At 43.6% G+C, this 19,766-nt stretch overlaps 1 protein-coding gene across 2 annotated transcripts in view; it reads left to right on the top strand.

Annotated features, from left to right (window-relative positions):
- Positions 1-15,699, top strand: part of GNS (glucosamine (N-acetyl)-6-sulfatase) — a 49,492-nt gene extending 33,793 nt beyond the window's left edge. For both annotated transcript variants that reach the window (XM_029604283.1, XM_029604286.1), the window contains 6 exons: positions 3,892-4,010; positions 5,331-5,434; positions 6,282-6,383; positions 6,631-6,741; positions 9,765-9,872; positions 15,414-15,699. In XM_029604283.1, coding sequence (XP_029460143.1) covers positions 3,892-4,010; positions 5,331-5,434; positions 6,282-6,383; positions 6,631-6,741; positions 9,765-9,872; positions 15,414-15,566 — 697 coding nt within the window. In that variant the 3' untranslated portion in view covers positions 15,567-15,699. The remainder of the gene's footprint in view (positions 1-3,891; positions 4,011-5,330; positions 5,435-6,281; positions 6,384-6,630; positions 6,742-9,764; positions 9,873-15,413) is intronic.
- The last annotated feature ends 4,067 nt before the right edge of the window (positions 15,700-19,766 follow it).

Here is a 19,766-nt window from a genome sequence, read left to right as displayed (position 1 = left end):
GTCTTCTCTGCACACTTTCACCAGATTTTACCTTTGAGAGTGTTCTGCGTGTGGGTCTTTCAGAGACCCGCCCAGTGTAAGGTGGCTTGGGTACATCCCACTGGCCTGGAATGATCTGAGAATGTACAGGAAGGAAAATTGGTTCTTACCTGCTAATTTTCGTTCCTGTAATACAGCAGATCATTCCAGAGGCCCAACCCGTTCTGATTCCGAAAAACTGGCTGGTGAGCGGTTAGTCTGCAGAAACATTTGGTTTTATACTATTATTCAAAGCAGGACTGGTGGTTTCCAGAACATGTTTCGTTGGTTAAGAGTGACCTGGACTTCTGGTTTGTTGGGAGGGGTCTGGTCGCCCCTTAGTTGAAGTTTAGTTTTGGGGGCTTGGGTACAGGCAGATACTGAGGGACTACAGGTGGCACTCTCATTATGTAGCAGTGTCCAAAGTTTTTTGTCTCTGACTCCATCTGCTGGTGAGAGTGCATAACCCTCTGGGCTGGCATGATCTGCTGTATTACAGGAACGAAAATTAGCAGGTAAGAACCAATTTTCCTATAACATAAGCATGTGCCTCCTTTTAAAATCCCCTTATTTATGCAGTAGAAGTGAGATTTCCATGTCCACATAAAATTTTGGTGCCCGTGAGCACAGCCAGGGTATTTTATAACATGCGAGCGTATGCAGGTTCAAGTTATAAACTGGCTGCATCCCTGGGAACATGTGCTCCCATGGGCCAGTTTTGAAAGTTACTGTTCTGTACTGTGTATGGAGACATGGCCATCAAGCACCAAGTGATGCAATCAAAGTACATGGAAATGGGGCGTAAAGATGATCCTAACTGGGACAAACTATTTGAACACCACTCACTTGATTAAAAAAAAACCCTTCCAGGCTCACATCCTTATGTTGCCTGAATATATTATGCTGGATAAGCTTCAGAAAGAAGCTCTTTGCAGACTGCAAGTATTAGGAAGAACTCTAGCAGTAAATTTGAGAGATTAAGATTGTGCCTAACAAACTTAAGAGTGAGGTTCATTCTCGTCATCGTACGGGCAAATCAAATCCAATAGAAATCCTGCACCTCCAGTTCTATAAATGTTATGATCAAGGTCCCGCCAACATACACAGGCCCCCCTCTAACAATGGGGGCAGAGCAGGGTATTTTTCCCCTACCTCTCACCAGATCAAAAACTTCTGGTGTCATTTCTTGGTTACTTTTTGGACTTGATTTATCTTGCAAGAAATTTTCTAATTGAGACGGTTCATTGAAACTAAATTTCTTACCCTGGAAATTAATAAAACATCTAGATGGATATCTAATATAAAACGTTGCTCCGATTTCCAGGGTTTTACTTTTCAGTTCCAAGAATCGTTTCCTGCGGGCCTGAGTGGACTTTGAAACATCCGGAAACATATAAATCTTTTTACCACAAAACTGTAGGTCCTTATTTCTAAAGAATTTCTCCAATAAACATTCTTTTTCACTCTCAACCATAAAAGATACAAAGAGAGTTGCTCTGTTGTTGATAATATCTATTGATTCCTCTAAAAATGTAGTAATTCCAACACTATTTTCCTCACTTATCTTGTTCTTATCATATCGAGGTACAAAATAATGTATTTTTGAAAAAGATGGTATATCTTTTTCCTCATACATCAAGATTTCTTTTAAATACTTTATTAACATTTCTCTTGGGGATAATAACCTCGTTATTGGGAAGTTTACTAATCTTAAGTTTTTTACTCTTATCAAATTCTCCAAGTTTTCTAAATCATAATGTATCGAGGTGTTATCTCTAACTAATACATTTTCTACTTTCTGTAGGCTCTCTATTTTCCCTGTTTCATTCATCAATATTTCTACAGCACTCAATCTTTTACCTTGTTCTAAAATTGACGTTCTGTTAATACTAATTAGAGAAGTGAGAGAAGAATTAACTTGCGTCAAATTCATGTCCAATTTCACCAGAACCCTCCACAGATCCGAAAGAGTCACTTTGGAAGGGTCCACAGCCGAAATCTGTGGACTACCAACAGTTACCACCGGATTCCTTTCCTGTGCCTCACTCGAAACATCTCTGAGGCACACAGAAAGGTCAGATACATCCAGCGCAACTTGCAAACTTCCTGCACTTACGTTGGATGCAACTTCCCCATCCAGTTGGTCCTCTCCCGGATTCCTGTGCGGTTGAGGGGGAGTTACTGCATTGCCTGGACTCAGCGAGGCTTCCGACGAGTCTCGCAAACTGTCCATCTTTGGCAAACCCTGCCGACTTACATGGGCGTCCATGGGTCCAAGCTTAGGTGTTATCGTTGCAGGAGACGATGTGGCAGATTGTGCCTAACAAACTTAAGAGTGAGGTTCATTCTCGTCATCGTACGGGCAAATCAAATCCAATAGAAATCCTGCACCTCCAGTTCTATAAATGTTATGATCAAGGTCCCGCCAACATACACAGGCCCCCCTCTAACAATGGGGGCAGAGCAGGGTATTTTTCCCCTACCTCTCACCAGATCAAAAACTTCTGGTGTCGTCTAACAAACACACATTTCCTCCACTACCAGGCAGATTGTGAAATATAAAATCACTCAGCACATGTGACACGAACCTGCCGTACTACAGCAGCAGCAACTCTACCCGTGATTAAGCAGCACTGCAAATATTACACCCTTATTCACTCACCTCCTTCACTCCCTCACTTTTACCCCCTCCACGGAAGAGAGGCCTCGTTGGTGGCAGGTGGGACAGCTAATTTACTTTCTGTGCCGCCTGGCGCTGCTGCGATGCACGAAGGGAGAGTGAGGGGATCGCAGCAGCGCCAGGAGGCACGGAAAGGAAATAATGAGCCGTCCCACCTGCCACCAATGAGGCCTCTCTTCTGTTGCTGGCAGAAAGTTTGAGGGGGCATGGCCCCTGTGCCTCCCTCCCCTCACCTATGATGTCTGTATGTCACTTTTGAGGTGGGATGAGCAGAACTGCACGCAATACTCATGGTGCAGTCGCACCATGGAACTATATAAAGCCTTACACTAGTCAGTTTTTATTCTCTATTCCTTTCCAAATAATTCCTTTTTGACTACTGCCACGCATTGAACCGAAGATGTCACGGTATTGTCCCTTTCTCCTTTCATTTAAAAAATATTCTAAACAGCACAGGTCCCAATACAGACTCCTGGGGCACTCCACTAACCACCTTTCTCCATTCAGAAACCTGACCATTTAGTCCTACCCTCTGTTTCCTGTCTCTTATCCAGTTACCAGTCCACAACAGGGCACTGCCTCCTATCCCATGACATCCCAATTCCCGGAGGAGTCTCTCATATGAAGGAATTCCTCAAATGCATTCTGAAAATCCAAATACACTCTTATCCGCCAGCTCACCTTTATCCACATTTACCTTATTTATACCTTCAAAAACTGGTAAGGCAAGATCTCTTGTGTGTGTTAAAAAAAAAAAAAAAAAACCCAAAAAGCTGACTCCCATTAAACCATGTCTATGTGGGTCAGTAACTTTGTTTTAAAGAATAGCTTCTACTATTTTGCCTGGCACCAATGTCAGCCTCACTGGTCTACAGTTTCCTGGTTTACTCCTGGAGCACGTTTTAAAAATTGACGACATATTGGCCACTGGAACTGTGGCTGTTGCAAATCACCAGAAACGGGTCTGCAGTTTCATTTGCAGTTTGCTTGCATGCACTGCCTCCATTTGTATGCAACTATTTAATGCATGTTCATTGTGGATATCCTGGAAATCAGACCTGTTTCTGTGGCATTGGAGGGCTGGAGTTGCCTACCCCTGATCTATTCCTTCTGTGTCCCATTGCTGGTAATGTACCTTGTGCTGACGTTTCCTGGTTATGCCCTGTGCTAGTACTGCCTTTCTTTGCCTGTAGGTGGCAGACTCTCCTTTCTGTAGACGATTTGGTGGAGAAGATGGTAAAGAAGTTATCAGATAAGAAAATACTGGACAGCACTTACATATTCTACACATCAGATAATGGATACCACACAGGTAAAGACTCAGTACCACACAATTTGTACAATCCTGCACCTTTGTTCTAACGTATACTCTGACAATATACCGCAATCCTGACTTGTAGCAGCCCCCCCTGCTAGTCTCAGGACAGTCACGGGGCTAAACGGCAGCTGGGGGGGGGGATCCCCCTCCAGTGTTGCAGCTGGCTGGCTTTCCAGTTATACCATGCTGGAGCTTACTTCCACCATTATTACGGGGGCGGGGAGCTCCAGCATCAGGCTGGGAGGAAAGGGAGGGCAGGTTGGGGGGGGGGGGTAGGGTCTGCATTTGGTGTCCTAGGCATCCACCACTTTGTCTGCCCCCTTCTGACAGCCTTGACTATTCAGTACTGAGACCTCACACGCTGCTCTGGCAATGCATCTGTTTTGCCCTGCAGCACCCCTTGCTATTCCATCCTTGGGGATGGTGAATAGTGGTGACTGCTGTGGGCCCCACACCACCATGTTAGCTCCAACCCTATCACTATAATTTCATATCTGCTTGGAGGTGGAGACCTGCACGTCCAGTGTCCCACAGCAATTGACATGCCCTGGGCCCCGCATCCTGCTAAAGTCCGCACCGGTACCGAGAGTTTGCGTTCTCTCTCATGCTTACTCTTGCACTCTGTAAAGGGACGTGTGAGGAGGCTGTAACCAGAAACTCAGTACAGAGAGGGCATGCCTGCTGCTGAAAGCATGAATGGGAGAAAACACCCTAAAAAAAAAATGGAGAAAGCAAAGGACACAAACTTCTTCTTTTCTGAACTGTTTAAGCACCAAACCAGTCAAGAATACAGCAGTGAGATCCTCTTACACAGGGGATGCTAAGGGCCCACCTAGCAGAGAAATGGAGGAGTAGCCTAGTGGTTAGAGCAGTGGACTATGAACCAGGAGACCAGGGTTTGAGTGCTGCTGTCGCTCCTTGTGACCTTGGGCAGGTCACTTTACCCTCCATTGTCTCAGGTATGAACTTAGATTTTGAGCCCTCTGGGGATAGGGAAATACCTACAGTACCTGAATGTGATCCACTTTGAAGCGCTGAAAAAAGTGCAAAAAGCAGAATATAAATATAAAATAAATAAAAATATATATATGTGATATATTGGGGAATGTTCCTACTAGAGAAGAACGGAAGTCTTCGCATGCTGGGGGGAAACTAACCCCCTGCTGTTCCAGTACTGAGAACATGAGCCCCCACTCCACCATACACACACTTCCCCTACCTCTGCCAACATATTTCCCTCCTGAGCTGCTGGTCAGAATGTAGATTCGGCGTGGTGAATATGAATCCCTTATCCCTTCTGTCTTCTCCCCATAGGTCAATTCTCGCTGCCTGTTGACAAACGCCAGATGTATGACTTTGATATCAGAGTGCCACTCTTGGTTCGGGGACCAGGCATCAAACCCAACCAGACTAATAAGGTGTGCACCTTTATCCCCTCAATAGTCCTATCGTGTCCTGATCAAGGCCATGGTGGGCCTAGCATGTGGTGACAGCAAAGGGAAGGGTATCTGGGGGTACAGAGGAGTATTGAAGTGGAGGAGGTAGCCAAGATTAAATGGGGGGAGGAAATATATTGGAGTGTGTGAGGGCAAAGGGTTAACATTTTCAGAATTAAAAGGACAGAAATTTAGTGGGTTGGAATACATTGGGGTAGGAGGTGAAGGCTGTATGAATCTTCATTGCCTCTTATGGTCTGATTACATAAAACAAGTTGGAGCTCAATCATAGGTAAGGCTATAGTGTAAAGATCTCTCAGGGAGAGAAGACTGGAAGAGCTGGTGTGGGTGAGATGGGGGCCTGCTAAGCATGCAGGAAGGCATAGGGATGAGGGGAGGGTGCTCTCTTGCTGGGCATACAGTGCAGGGAGAGAGGGTGAGAGTCGGGCCTGCTGGGCAAGCAGGAAAGGATAGGGCGGGGGGGGGGGTCTGAGAGGGGCCTGGGGAGGGAGCATGACCTGCTGGGCATGCTGGAAGGGTTGGGATAAGCTGAGATGGGGACTCTGGGCATTTAGGAAGGGATGAGGTGGGATGGGCAAGGTGGGGTATGGGATGGAGGCCCACTTTGCATGTGTGATAGTGGATACTGACCTCTCTCCCTGACTGACTATATGTATAGGATACTGGTCCCTCTCTCGGTGCGTGTGAACCCCCATGGAGGTGTAAGTGCAGAATACTGATTGCGCTGTCCCCCAACACACACCTGTGCACAGATACGTTCTGTGTGGGCACATGAGGACAGAATATAGACTCCAGTTTCTCTCCGCAGGAGCCAGTATTGAATATTGACCTAGGACCCACCTTTCTGGACATTGCCGGGATCAACGTCTCCCAAACCTCTATGGATGGGCAGTCCCTGCTCCCTCTGCTGGTAACCATCATGCTTTATGATGATTTCAGACTGTTATGGTGTCACATTCTTTGACACTTTTTCATAGCTTCCTGCTGCATTCACTTATACAATAATCCTTGATCTGTTTTGTGATTTTATAGGGCCTCCCTTTGTCGTGGGTGTGCAGGCTCTCCTCCCTGCCCCTCAGTGATGTCATACATGTCCCTGCGATGTCACCATCTCCCTGTACATAACTGACACTGGCTATTTTTTTTCTTTTTTTCAGCTGACCCCGGCATTGAGCAATCCCTGGCGCTCTGATTTCCTGGTAGAATATACAGGAGAGGGGCACCTGGACAAGGACCCTTACTGCCCCAAGCTTGGCCCTGGGGTATCTGTGAGTACCAACTACTTGGGACATGGTCGGCACTGGTTTATAAGAGATGGGGAGCATCTGCCACACAGCTGCTCACTTCCCCCTGATCATAATTTCGACACTGGCCGTTAAAACTGCTGGTTAGACTTTGGTTTGTGGGTTGCGTGGTAGAGTAGAACGCCAACAGCTGTGTCGATTTCTGAAGAAAACTGGTTTGTCTGCAGGCTGTGATAAGCATTATCCAAAGGCCCTTTCTATGACACCTTTACACTGCTCCAGTAACAGATATCTGAACTGGCAGAAAATCCAGAGGGGCTACATGGGCGCTAAAACATGTTTTTATAAACTAGAAATGATATCTTACTGGTAATGTTCACTAGCTGGTTCCTACTTTTAGTTCACTGCTGCTGTCTCTGGGACATTAAGATTTTTTTTTTTTCCGGTTATATTTTTATTGCACAGATGGGATTACTAGACTGAGGGCTTGTAGGGGTTCTTGCATTCATCAGCAGCTGATGCTTCTCTTTTTAACATAACCTAAACCATTGCAGCCTCTCTCCTCTGCCCTCTATATAAGAAGCAGGTTTCTTTCCCTTTAGTGGGGGAAGGTATTCAGAGGCCTGCTGGTATGTGCCAGGGGAGCCAAGTTAGCAAGCGTCCGGTCATCACAATCCTTGGGCTGCAAGGGATGGCCATAGTGACAGCTTTGATCAAGCTGTCTTGTGGAACCTCTTTAAGTAAAAAAAAAAAAAAAAAAATCCAACTCTTCCTGCCTAGAGCCCCTTTTTCAGGTCAGGCTGTCTACCTCTGTTTTCCACAGCACCACAGTTGTGCCTGTTGGCACCAGGTTCAGTGTCTGTGAATTTGCTAGAGTTCAGGAGCAGCATGTAGCTTGGTATTCATGTGAGGACTACCATCCTGCTTGTCCTAGGTGGAGAAAGCAGAGTAATAAGCAGTCACTTCCTTTGGGCTTATTCAGCCCAGGGAACCACTTTTTTGTGGTTCAGAGGATGGAAGTTGGGTATGGGGATTTGGTCAATGTCAAACTTAAAGGTAGAGGATTGGTAATGGGTAGGAAATTAGCATGCTAGATTTGTTTGTTTTTTGTTTTGTTTTTTTTAAGTAATCCGGTTACCTTTAGGATAACAATTTATCTGACCAGAGTTATCTGTATAACCTTTATTCAGTTACCACTGAATACTGGTGCTAGCCAGATAAATTTAGCCTCCCCCCATCTAAAAATTAGCCAGTGAATGGGGAAAACATTTTAAACGCTAGGTTTTGTCCAGCTACCTCCAACAGACAAACTTTGAATATCGATCTCTGTCACTGTGAGACTGCATCCTCCAAGTACAGGGATAAGAGCCTGGAGAGCCATTACTGGAGCAGCTTCCCTAGCCATGAATTTAAGGAGGAACCACTTCTTGCCACAGATATCGTAAGAGAGTGCATGCAAAGCAGTGAATTTACCTACAGTATCTATTTTCCTTCCCCGACACACAGACCATATTACTCATCTATAACTGTGCCTGCTCCACACCCTCTACTTTTTGTTCTCTCTCTTAGTAACATAGATGTCAACAAATGGACCATTTGGCTTGCTCAATCTGCCCAGTTAATGCCACCAGTTTGGCAGCCTGCAGGATATCGTACCTTTTTACCCTGGTCTGGGAAGTGTAGACAAGTCTGCCTGCTGCCCAGGCTAGAAAGCTTGCCACTTCCCCTCCTCACCTGAGCAGGACCTTTCCTCCACTTCGTGGGAGTCTGAGGCACCTGTTATCACCTTGCTGTGCATGTTGGCATGGTCTTCTCCTCATTAGGCCCTCTGTTCCATGAGATCAAGCACACAAAGGTTAATAACTAATCCACTCACCAGCATCACACCCATCTTTCACCTACTGCTCCCCCATCTATGCTTACCACTGCCTGATGTGTCTGTCCCTGGCACAGTTCTGGTTTCCATCACCTCTGCTGGTGGCTATTCCCAGCATCCACTACCCTTTCAGAGAAGCATTTTCTCTGAGCCTTCTTTCGTGCAGCTTCACCTTGAATGTTTTTGTAATGGAAAATACTTCCTTTTCCTTATCTGCTAAATGTTTGCTTCTGTGATATCTCTGGAGTGTCTTAAGCCTCTCTGTATAGGGTTTGAGCGGCAGGGCTTTTACCATTTCGGTAGCGCCTTTCTGAACTGCCTCCAGCCTCTCAGTGCTCTTACAAATGTCTGGCCTCCAGAATAAAGCGCAGTACTCCAGGTGGGGGTCTCGCTAGTGACTTATAAAAAAAAAAAAAAGCCCCAATTACTCAGATGCTGTACATGAGCTTTAGAGACTATATCTGAAGGGCATGGAGCTCTGTGGGAGTCTTAAACTTGTGTACTACATTATCTCTGTATAATTCTTAGGTCCCTTTAAAAATAAAGCCTTCTAAGAATCTTTTTATCCAGATCCAGTTTGGCTACTAAGACTTGACACTGGTAAGCCGTTTACTGATTTTGACAGAACATCATGCCAGTATGCACTCTGTGGTACTTCAGCAGCACCACCACTCATGTTCAAGACATGATGCCGCAGCCTGGCATAATAGTGCTGCAACGTTCTACGACAGTAGGATAACTTTTTTTTTTTTTTTTCTTCCAGAGGAATTTTTCTATCCTGGAATTTGGTGACAGGGTCTTTCTTTGATAGCTTCCTAGTCTGGGTATTGGCTCAGCCACAATCTGTCCTTCCTATAGCTGAATGAAATGTGGGGGTCTGAGAAACCCCCTCCTGCGACCAGCTGTAGGAGAGGCAGGGCTGGATGATTCCAGCAAAGACCTTCAAGGGAGAGGCTTCAGAGAACAGGCCAGAACAATAAATCTACACGCTACAAATCATGTCCGCCATTTTGTAGGTTAAGGTCCCTGGAATAAGTTAATGGTTACCTTGGGCCAGCTGCACTAGAAGCCTGAGAAATCACCCACACACACATTGGGTTCATTCAGACTGACACCTTTTTTTTTTATTTTCCACTCCGTCACTCAGTCTCTGCGTGTCTCTTTTCTGCAGGAATGTTTCCCAGACTGTGTCTGTGAGGATGCCTTTAATAACACCTATGCCTGCGTGCGGACACTTGGCGCCACGGACCTACAATACTGTGAATTTGCTGACTCTGAGGTAAGGCTGGAGCCCTTCCAGAGCTGATGTGTTAAGCTAACAGCAAGGGATTAAGAAAGCATTAGCCAAGCAGTGCAGCTCCTTATTTCCTTGTGTGTAGCCAGATGGACTCAGGACCAATGGGTTACATGCTCCCCAGCTGGCAGATGGAGACTGAGTCAGGTTTCAAAGCTGATGTCACCTTAGATACACCCCTGCAAAGACTTCTGCTCTCCAGTATCTCTGTCTCCTAGCAGACATGGACGTGCTTTCCCTATCGGGATCAAAATACTCGTTAGAAGGAAAATTCACCTTTAAATTGGAGAAATATTGAGCCCTACTCTCTTGCAGTGATACCTAAAGGTTCCTCCCCCATTTGAGAATTCCTGAGGCAATTTCTGAGATCCCTCAGAGGTGTAGCTTGGTCCAGTAGCCGGTTCCCGGCATGGACTTTACTGCTGAAGCAGCTGAAAGGCAGCAGGTGCAGGAAGCAGTGATGGCCTAAGCCCTCTCCCCCTGTAGCTGGAGACCATCTCTGTACTCAGCTGGTAAGCGCTGAGCCCAGGTAAGCAAAGAAGATTCCTTCTGATACAGAGCGATGTGGAGGGGCTTCGGTATGTCTCTGCTAGCAGGGGAGCATATAATCCATTGATCCAGAGTCATCTGTCTACACTAAAGAAAACAATTATCAGGTAAGTAACTTCTCCATTATGTGACCACATAATTCACTGGGAACAAAGAGAGTGGAGATGTGCTGCACTGCACCAGACCAGGGTCGTCCTTGTCTCTGTAGGCCCTGCAAACTCGAATCAGATGAGGAATCCTGAATATTCTGGACTTCTTGATAGGTTAATATAATCCTGCAGGGGGCAGCTCTGATTTGTTAAGAGGGGATATTCTGCACATTGTGATCAAGAAAGTGAGAGGGTTCCTTCTGCAGCAACCAAAGAGGGGGAAATATATCATGGTTTACAAAACAATGTATATTGTGGTGCTGTGACACAGGAGACTTCTCACGGGACTCTGATCCTGTAGCTAGGATCTAGCCTCTAGGCAATGCCTTATCTTCTCACACTGAGGATGTGTCTCCAGGGGTGTGTGCCCAGGAGGAAAAGTTAGGATGGCTGTAGTAGCTGGTGACTTGATCATTAGCAAGGTAGATAGCTGAGTGGCTTTTAGGGATGAGGATTGCTTGTTGACTGCTATCTTCAAACCAGGCAGGTAAGACCTCGCACATTGCCTAGATGGGATTTTAGAAAGCACTGGGGAGGAGCTGGCTGTCATGGTAAACATGGTTACCAAAGATATAGGAAAGTGCAGGACAGAGAGTCTGTAACCTAAATTTAGGTTTTTAGGTAGGAAACTAAATTCACAATTTCCAGGGTTGTATTCTCACAAATGCTAACATCCCATCCTAAAGGCAAGCTGAGTCCCAGAATCTCAATACATGGATGAGCTGATAGAGCAGGAAAAGAGGGCTTTAGACTTGTTAGGCATTGGGGAGGCGAAAACCTAATCTGACTGGATGGGCTGCACCTTAACCAAGGTAGAAGGCAGCTGATGGCACTAACACTTTTAAAAGGAGAGCAGCATTTAAACTAAATCATGGGGGGGAAACCAGCAGTTGCTCAGGAATGCATGGCTTGGAGAGGTATCTTCCAAAAATATTGGCATAACAGGGACTAGACAGATATGAATGATTCCAAATTACCTGTATCAACTGCTAATAAAAAGGTTGTGAATAAAATAAATTGTACTTTAAATTGTCTGTCTGCAAATACAAAAAGTCTCCAAAAAGATTGAAGAATTAGAGTATATAGCACTTAATGAAGATCTAGACATAAGTATCTCTGAGATCTGGTGGCAGGAGCAAGATCAATGGAATACTGATACCAGGGTACAAATTATATTGACAGGGCAGATTGAATTGGTAGAGGGGTGGCTCTGTATGTTAATGGCATAGCGTCAAGCAGGATAAAAATCCCTGCAGGAAACAAAATGCACGGTGAAATCTTTATGGATAGAAATTTCAGGTGAAATAGGAAAGAATATAACAGTGAGTGTATAGTAGTTACTGTTTTCTGTCTGGCCAGGAGGAAAAATCGGACAATGCTAACAGAAATTAGAAAGGCTAATAAAATTTGGCAACGCAGTAATAAGAAATTTCAGTTGCCCCATTATTGATTTGGGTCAATGACTCAGCAGGGAATACTAGGAAGGTAAAGTTTCTGTATACTATAAATGACTACATGGAGCAACTGGTGCTCGAACAGGCAAAAAAGGGAATTATTTTAGATCTAGTCCAAGGAAATGCAGAACCTAATGCAAAGGGTAATGGGGTGGAGCAGCTTAGCAATAATCATAATGCAGTCAAATTTAACATAATCACTGGAGAGAGGACATAAGTAAAATTACTGCAGTAGCGTATAACTTTGAAAAAGGAGACTATAATAAAATGAGAATCTAATAAAAAATAAATAAATAAATAAAAGGAATAATTACAAAGATTGTCTGTGAGGCATGAAGGCAAAGATTTGTTGGATCTAAAGAGAAACCAGAGTATAGGCATGAAGAAGAAAAAAATACAATATTGGAAGCCCAGATTAAATGTATTCCATGCATTAATAAATGCCAAAGGAATACCAAACAACTGCAAGCATGATTAAATCATGAGGTGAAGGAGGCAGTTAAAGCCAAAAGGATATATTTCAGAAAATGGAAAGCTGATCCAAATGAGAAAAATAAAGAGCATAAGCACTGTAAAATATTAAGGTGGACCAAGAGAAATTGAAAAGCTTACCAGAAACAAAGAATAGTAACAAACCTTTTGAAGTACATTTGAAGCAAGAAACCTGTGAGCAGAACCAGCTCTAGGCTAACTGGCACTCCCTGCGAAAAATACTAGTTTCACTCATGCCACCACCTACCTTGCCTTTCATCCTCTCCTCCTTGCTCTTAACTTTCATCTGTCCCTACCGTTTTGTTTTTTTCATTCTTCCCTCCTGCCCCAGCCCCACAGACAGGAGAGCAGCAGTGAAGGCCCAGCATTTCTAAACGCTACCTGTCCCTGGATGCTTGCTCTTTCACTCTCACCTCTTTGCCTTGTGCAGTGGGAGGGCGCAGCAACCCTTCTGCAGCTGTATGGGGCCTATGAGACAAGGGACCAAGCTTTTTCTCTGACCCAGCGATCCCGTCAGGCCGCTCTGCAACTGTACAGGTCGCACATTCCAAAAGCCAGCCCAGCCTGTGAGGGAGTTGGTTGAACCAGTACATGGCCAAAGAGTAAAAGTGAATACAGGGCCATAACTTTAGTTTTTCTGCTAATTTTTTGCTTTGGTCTTTACTGAGCAGGATGTTGTGGAGATAACCACATAGATAATGTCCTTTTACGGTGATTAGTTTCTGAGGAACTGAAGCAATTCACTGAACTGAAAATGTAATTGAGAAACTAAAGAGTAACAAATCATCAGGCCCAGATATTAACGCCAGAGTTCTGAAACTCAAATATAAATTTGCAAACCTGTTAGTGATTCTCAGTAAAAACAGCCACAGTACTTGAAGACTGGAGACTGGCCACAATGTCATGCCAATTTTTAAAAAGGGCTTTAGGAGGGAAACCATAAATTGGTGAGACTGATATTGTCAGACAAAATGGCAGAAGCTATTCTTAAAATAAAATTACAGGCAATATGGGTAGACATGGATTTAGCAAAGGGAAGTCTTACTTTTCAAATCTGTTAGAAATTTTTGAAGGTGTTAAAACATGTGGATAAAGGTGACCTGCATGATATGCAGGCCTGGATTTCCCAACAGACCAATGAAGCCTGTGTCTAGGATGCCACACTTTTGAGGCACCAAAGTTTGACCTCTAATCTCATGCCCCTCTTTCTGCAACCCAACCTGATTAGATTCCCTCCTGCTGCCCTTCTGAAGAGGCTATGGAAAAACAGATAGGTGGAACCAGTAGTCAGGAAGTCCAGAATGGGAGGAGAGCAGAGGAAAAGATCTGTGGGGGGGGGGGGGTGATTAAGACTAATGGTCTTGGGGACCTAGTGGAGGGGAAGAGAGAAGGACAAGATATAAGGTAAAAGGGAAAATAGGAGCCGAGAGAGGGTGTTCAGCAATGGTCCTGAGCTATGCAGGAGTCCATTGCAGCCTTCCAGAAGTTGGGCTGCATGGGACAGACTGGCCTGCAAGTTCCCATGGATCCTGTTCAGGCTGTGGAGAGCCGCAGCATGCCCCATTTCTTTGTGCCTCTCTGTAACATGCTTTACTACCACTTAACATTTCTATAGCGCTATGCAACATACACAGTGCTGTACAAATATGCAAAAAGACAGTCCCTGCTCAACAGAGCTTACAGTCTAATAAAACAAACATACAGGATGAGAGATTTGGTATTTCATAAAGCAAGACAATGGTTAAAGAGAAAAAGTTAGACTAAAAACAGACAATATACTTTGAATGCCTTGGCTGGAAAAAGATGTCATAAATGTACAATGATGGTGTTGATGGTCTGGAGGATGACCTTTTACTTTCTGTTCTGCAGCTTTGCCTTATTTTAAATCATTTGGTGCCTTTTGTATAAAACCTGACCTTGTTCTGCTGGTTCTGTACGTGGACAGTGATAATGCAGTTTGAGCCACAGACTGGTCTGTTTTTCAGAACAACCAAAAATATGCAAATTAATTGGGTTCTTAGACCAAATTTATGCAAATATACCAATGACTGACTGTTGTGGATTTCAGGAGAAAATGTAGTGCTCGGGAACTAGAATTGGTCCGTTCCCGCTACTAGTTACATCACCTGGAGTTCCTCCAATTAGCAGAAGATGGTTTACATATAGGGTGACCATATAGGTCTGTCCAGGGGGACAAGCTGAGCCAGTCCTGGTTTTACCCCATTGCATGTAGTGTTGCTTTTCTTAGGTACCTCACCTGGGAAATTGGAACTACCACTTCTTGGTTTTGCTCTAGTGCATGGATGGATTGCATCCACCTGTTAGTTGACCTGGGGTGAGGTGGCACCCTGTACTTTCCTCAGTTATAATTTTTTAGTCATGTGCATTCATTACCTGGGTGCTGCACCAGCTCCCTTTACTGCAATCACTAGTACATGCTGCTGCTTTTAAAATGAAACCATCTTCTAACCCACTTTACCATAGTGCAAACTTGTGAGCTAAGCATCAAGGTGGCATTGTCAAAGTTGCTCTGACATCGATTGCCTCTTGTTGGGTTGACCTCCCATGAAAGGATATCCGTGCATGGTCACCTGATGCTGTCTTCAAATCACAGTGCTTGATTTGGGCAGGTGCTAGGGGTGGATTTCATCCATTGTTTTCACCATTTTTCAAAATAAGTTCTGCAATATCCACACCATTGGTGGCTGCATGTATGTTTTTTTGATATGTTGAATCGTAAATCCAACTAGGATTGCAATCTGGTGGTATGCAGCCTGTGTTCTGCACTGTCATTTTTGTACAGTTTGTTTCCAGTTCCATCTATCTAACCAGGCCTTGTGTGTCTGTTTTGGTTTTGTTTTGTTTTTTCTGTTTCTGCTTAGTCATTTGTGGAGGTTTACAACATGACCTCTGACCCCTATCAGCTGGTCAACATTGTGAAGCAGGTGAGCCCTGACCTACTGGAGAAGATGAACCAACGGCTGATAAAGCTGCAGACCTGTGCTGCAGCCTCCTGTCGATTGCCCAGCCGCTGACAGCATGGATCTTCCACTGACCTCTGACCTTCAGCTTTCTTCCCCCCGCCTCATTTTGACAAAGTGCCTACACATGACCAAGCTCCTACAGTTTTTACAGCCTCTGTAATAAAGAAGGACTTTGAAATTCTTAGTTCTGCTTTTTGTTTTGTTTTGTTTTTGGTGTGTGGAATGAAGGTGAGAGCCATGCAGCGGTTGGAGACACGAGTCTGCCTGTGGAACTCCACTTTAATGGTGGAGATAGCCAGAAGAGGGGAGATCCTAATTGAATCGTGACTCTGTGTGATAATAGATGGTGCACATCTGGAACATATTACATAGCACAGTGGGGGGAAAAGTCTTCTCGATGCCAGTTGGCACAAGATCAGAAACATTTCTGTGCAATATAATTACACCATTAGGTCTGATGGCTTTTTCCTCTTGTGCCATGTCGCTATGAAGTTATTTGGTACCATGGTTGTAATGGTCTCTGTTCTCTTGGAAAGGAAGCTCTTCCTCTGGAGGTGCTGAAATCAGTTTTTCCTTAGTTTGAGAGGATGCTCTCTTCTGTGATATCGCTGTAGGGCCATGTGTCCATCTTGTAGTAAAAGCCCCCAGATTTCAGTTCTGTGGGAAAACAGAAGGCTGCACGAGCCCAATCTGCTGTATAGAATCCCTTCTCGTCTTTCTTGTGCTCTTCCCAACACTTTGAAGGTGACTATCCATGCAAGCTTGCATTTAACACTTAACCCAAAGGCTCTAGGCAATGCACAGAACAAAAGGAAACATTTTGAAAATGGATTCAAGATGTTATCTCACTTCAAACTAGTACAAAATTAACTTTATCAAAAATGCAGACCTACTTAGTTCCTTCTAACAGATTCCAAACCTGTAAGTCCAAAGCAACATTTTCTAAAATGACAAAAGGTTAGTTTCATAAATCTCAGGTAATCCCTCTCTAATCATATAGGGTAGATCTTGGGTTTTTCAATTGGGTTGACCAACTCCCTTTTCAATGTACAGGCTGAGCTTACTAGAATTGTTCTACAGGGTGACCCATGGAAAAGTAGCCTGCCTCCAATGCACCGGTATTGGAGGTGGGCTACTTTTCCATGGACCACCCTCTATAAGCACCCTAGGGCAGGACTTCCCAAACCTGACCTGAGGATAATATAATTAATAAAATATGAGGATTGGAAGACTCATCTGCATACTTCTCCCAGCAAAGGACACTGAACTGTCTAGGCTACTGTTTCCAGCAGCAGACACTTGAATCATTTTCATATTTCTCCCAGCAGAGGACACTGATCCTTCCACATCCCCCCTTCTTTCCAGCAGGAGATGTTTGGAAGGCATGTGCCAAAATACCATGTCTATAAATTTTCAATGTTAGATGTATTTCATACAATAACAGGGAAAGGAGTTCAAAACCAGGGTAAATTTTATGTGTAACTAAGGAGTTGTAAGTAAATTATAGTAGCTAGAGCCTCACTAACATCACTTCTTCCTGAGCACATTATATTTAGAAGAAGATAATGTGCTTAAGAAGGAAGTAGCACTCAGTCTGCAGCAGAGGACTGGAAGCCTCATTGCATAAATTTCCAATCTACTCCAGAGGACACCATGAGCCATCTAGGTTTAAGCTTTCACAGGCCATACCCTTTCTACCACTAGAGGACCATACTTACCCCAGAGAATATTGTGAGCCATCTAAACTTCAGCTCCCATAGACTACCCCCACCCCCTACTTTCTAGTAGCAGAGGATTGGAAAGCATGTACCAAAATACTTTCTATACAATTTTAATGACATTTATTTGATACAATAACGGAATTAGTTCAAACTAAATGGTCAAAGTGTGTAAAGGAAAATTGGTTCTTACCTGCTAATTTTCATTCCTGTAATACCACAGATCAATCCAGACAAGTGGGTTTTGTATCCCTACCAGCAGATGGAAGTAGAGAACAAAACAGGCACTGCTACATATTTGAGTGCCACCTGCAGTCCCTCATTATTGACCTGTACCCAAGCAGTAGACACCATCTCCCTTTCCAGCATGAACAGGTAACTCAAGGTTGCAACCCCTGAATTGGAGCCTCTCCTACTTCCAGAAAAAAAAAATGCTGATAACCTCTCAACTTATATCAGTCAACTTATATCAGAAATTTTGCTAACTGTAAATAAGATTTCCTAAACTATCAGGAAATTGTCTTTTTCGGCAGCAAAGGGACAGATCTCTGGACTGAACTGTGGTATTACAGGAATGAAAATTAGCAGGTAAGAACCAATTTTCCTTTCCTGTTCATATGCTGATCAGTCCAGACAAGTGGGATGTACCCAAGCACCCCTAGACTGGGTGGGAACCTAAAGACCCATGCACAGAACATTCTCACCAAAGGTTGCATCTTTCGGTGCCCGAACACCCAATCAGTAATGCTTGGTGAAAGTATGAAACGAGGACCACACCACTGCCCTACATCTCTCCTGAGGAGACACCACCTGTCACTCTGTGCAGGAGGCTGCCTGTGCCCTTGTAGAATTTGCTCGCAGACCTGGAATCTTGTGACCCTCACAAATATAAGCGGAGCAAATGGTCTCCTTCAGCCAATGAGAGATCGTGGCTTTAGAAGCGTTATCTCCTTTCTTTGTGCCACTGAACACTAAAAGGTGATCCAACTGCTGAAAACTTGTTAGTGACCTTAAGATACCGCGACAGTCAGACTCACCTCCAAAAGACGAAGCTCCCTTTAAGACAGTGACTCCCTAGACCACTCGGAAAAGCCGGAAGTTCTACCATCCGATTCATATGAAAGGAGGGGACCGTTCACAATGTCACCATGTCGTTAGAAATATGTAAAAAAGAGTCCCTGCAAGACCGAGCCTGAAGATCCAAAATCCGTCTGGCTGCCCATATGACTATCAGAAAAACTGCCTTCAATGTCGGGTCCTTCAAAGATGCTCCCCTTAAAGGCTCAAAAGGAGCCTCCCAGAGCACTCGCAGAATTGTTTTGTTTTTTTGTGGTTTGTTTTTTTTATAATTTTAATACATAGACAATATTCAATTATCAATGAACCAGTCATGTTTTAACCAATAACAGCCAAGGTACTAATGTTCAATTATCAATATCTTGTAAATTTGAAGCAAAGTTTAAACAAATATTCATAAACAGATATTCATATTTCCCTATCAATTTACATCAGTTTACATTCTCAAAACCGGAAACAATTTAACTGTCTGACCTGTAAAAGGAAATTCTGGTGCCTCCCTACCTTTTATTATAGCACTTAATTATTTGTAAACAATTTTAGGTAATAAATGAACTCTAATTTTAATTCTCCAGTTTTAAGATGGGATTCCCACACCAATGGGAGCCCTTGCATTGATAAATGATCTCAACTGAATAGGATCAAAAAATATATATCTGTTATTATTCAATCTAATAACACATTTACTTGGATACTGTTAATATGTACTTACAAGTCTTTTGTTCAAATGTAAACCGGTATGATGTCCCCACTAATACCGGTATATAAAAGTTTCTAAATCAAGATCTCACTATGAAATCCGCACCAAGATCTGACTTCCTGATACATTGCTAAGAATTTCTTTCTACGTAACTGTTTCCCTAGCTATATCTGGGTAGACCCAGACTTTTCCCCCCAGAAAAGATTTAAATCTGTTACGAAAGAAATGCTTCAAAATCGAGTCTCTATCTGAGGGAAATATAAATGTAACCAGTAATGTTCCTCTAAATTCTATTTGACTATCCATAGACTGCTCCAAGAAATCTGTTATGTTCCCATCCTCAATATGTATCTGATTACTATTTCCTTGTGGCATTTTAATCTTTTTTTTTTCCTTCATTCAAAAAATATATTTTAGCAATTGGTGGTATTGCCTCTCTAGGAAATAAAAGAATTTCTATAACATATTTCTTGAAAGTGTACGGGGCAAATTTAATTTTACACACCGGAAATTCACAATTCTTATACCTAATCTCATTCTCAAGGGTTTCTAGCATTAAGTGTTTCTCCCTGTATCACTTTATTCTGTGTTTCTTGTAACTGGAACACCTGTTTTTCTATTACATCCATTTTATTTGCATTATCCCTAATTACTGGTTCTAATTGACATTTATGATTTTTAGTTTCTGACATATTTGCCAACATGGTGATAGAAGGTTCTAAGGATGTCAGAGCTTTCCATACCAGTTCCAAAGTA

This window comes from Rhinatrema bivittatum, chromosome 5 (genome assembly GCF_901001135.1).
Source record: "Rhinatrema bivittatum chromosome 5, aRhiBiv1.1, whole genome shotgun sequence".
Classification (NCBI taxonomy): domain Eukaryota; kingdom Metazoa; phylum Chordata; class Amphibia; order Gymnophiona; family Rhinatrematidae; genus Rhinatrema; species Rhinatrema bivittatum.
This window is presented reverse-complemented; position numbering and strand designations above follow the sequence as displayed.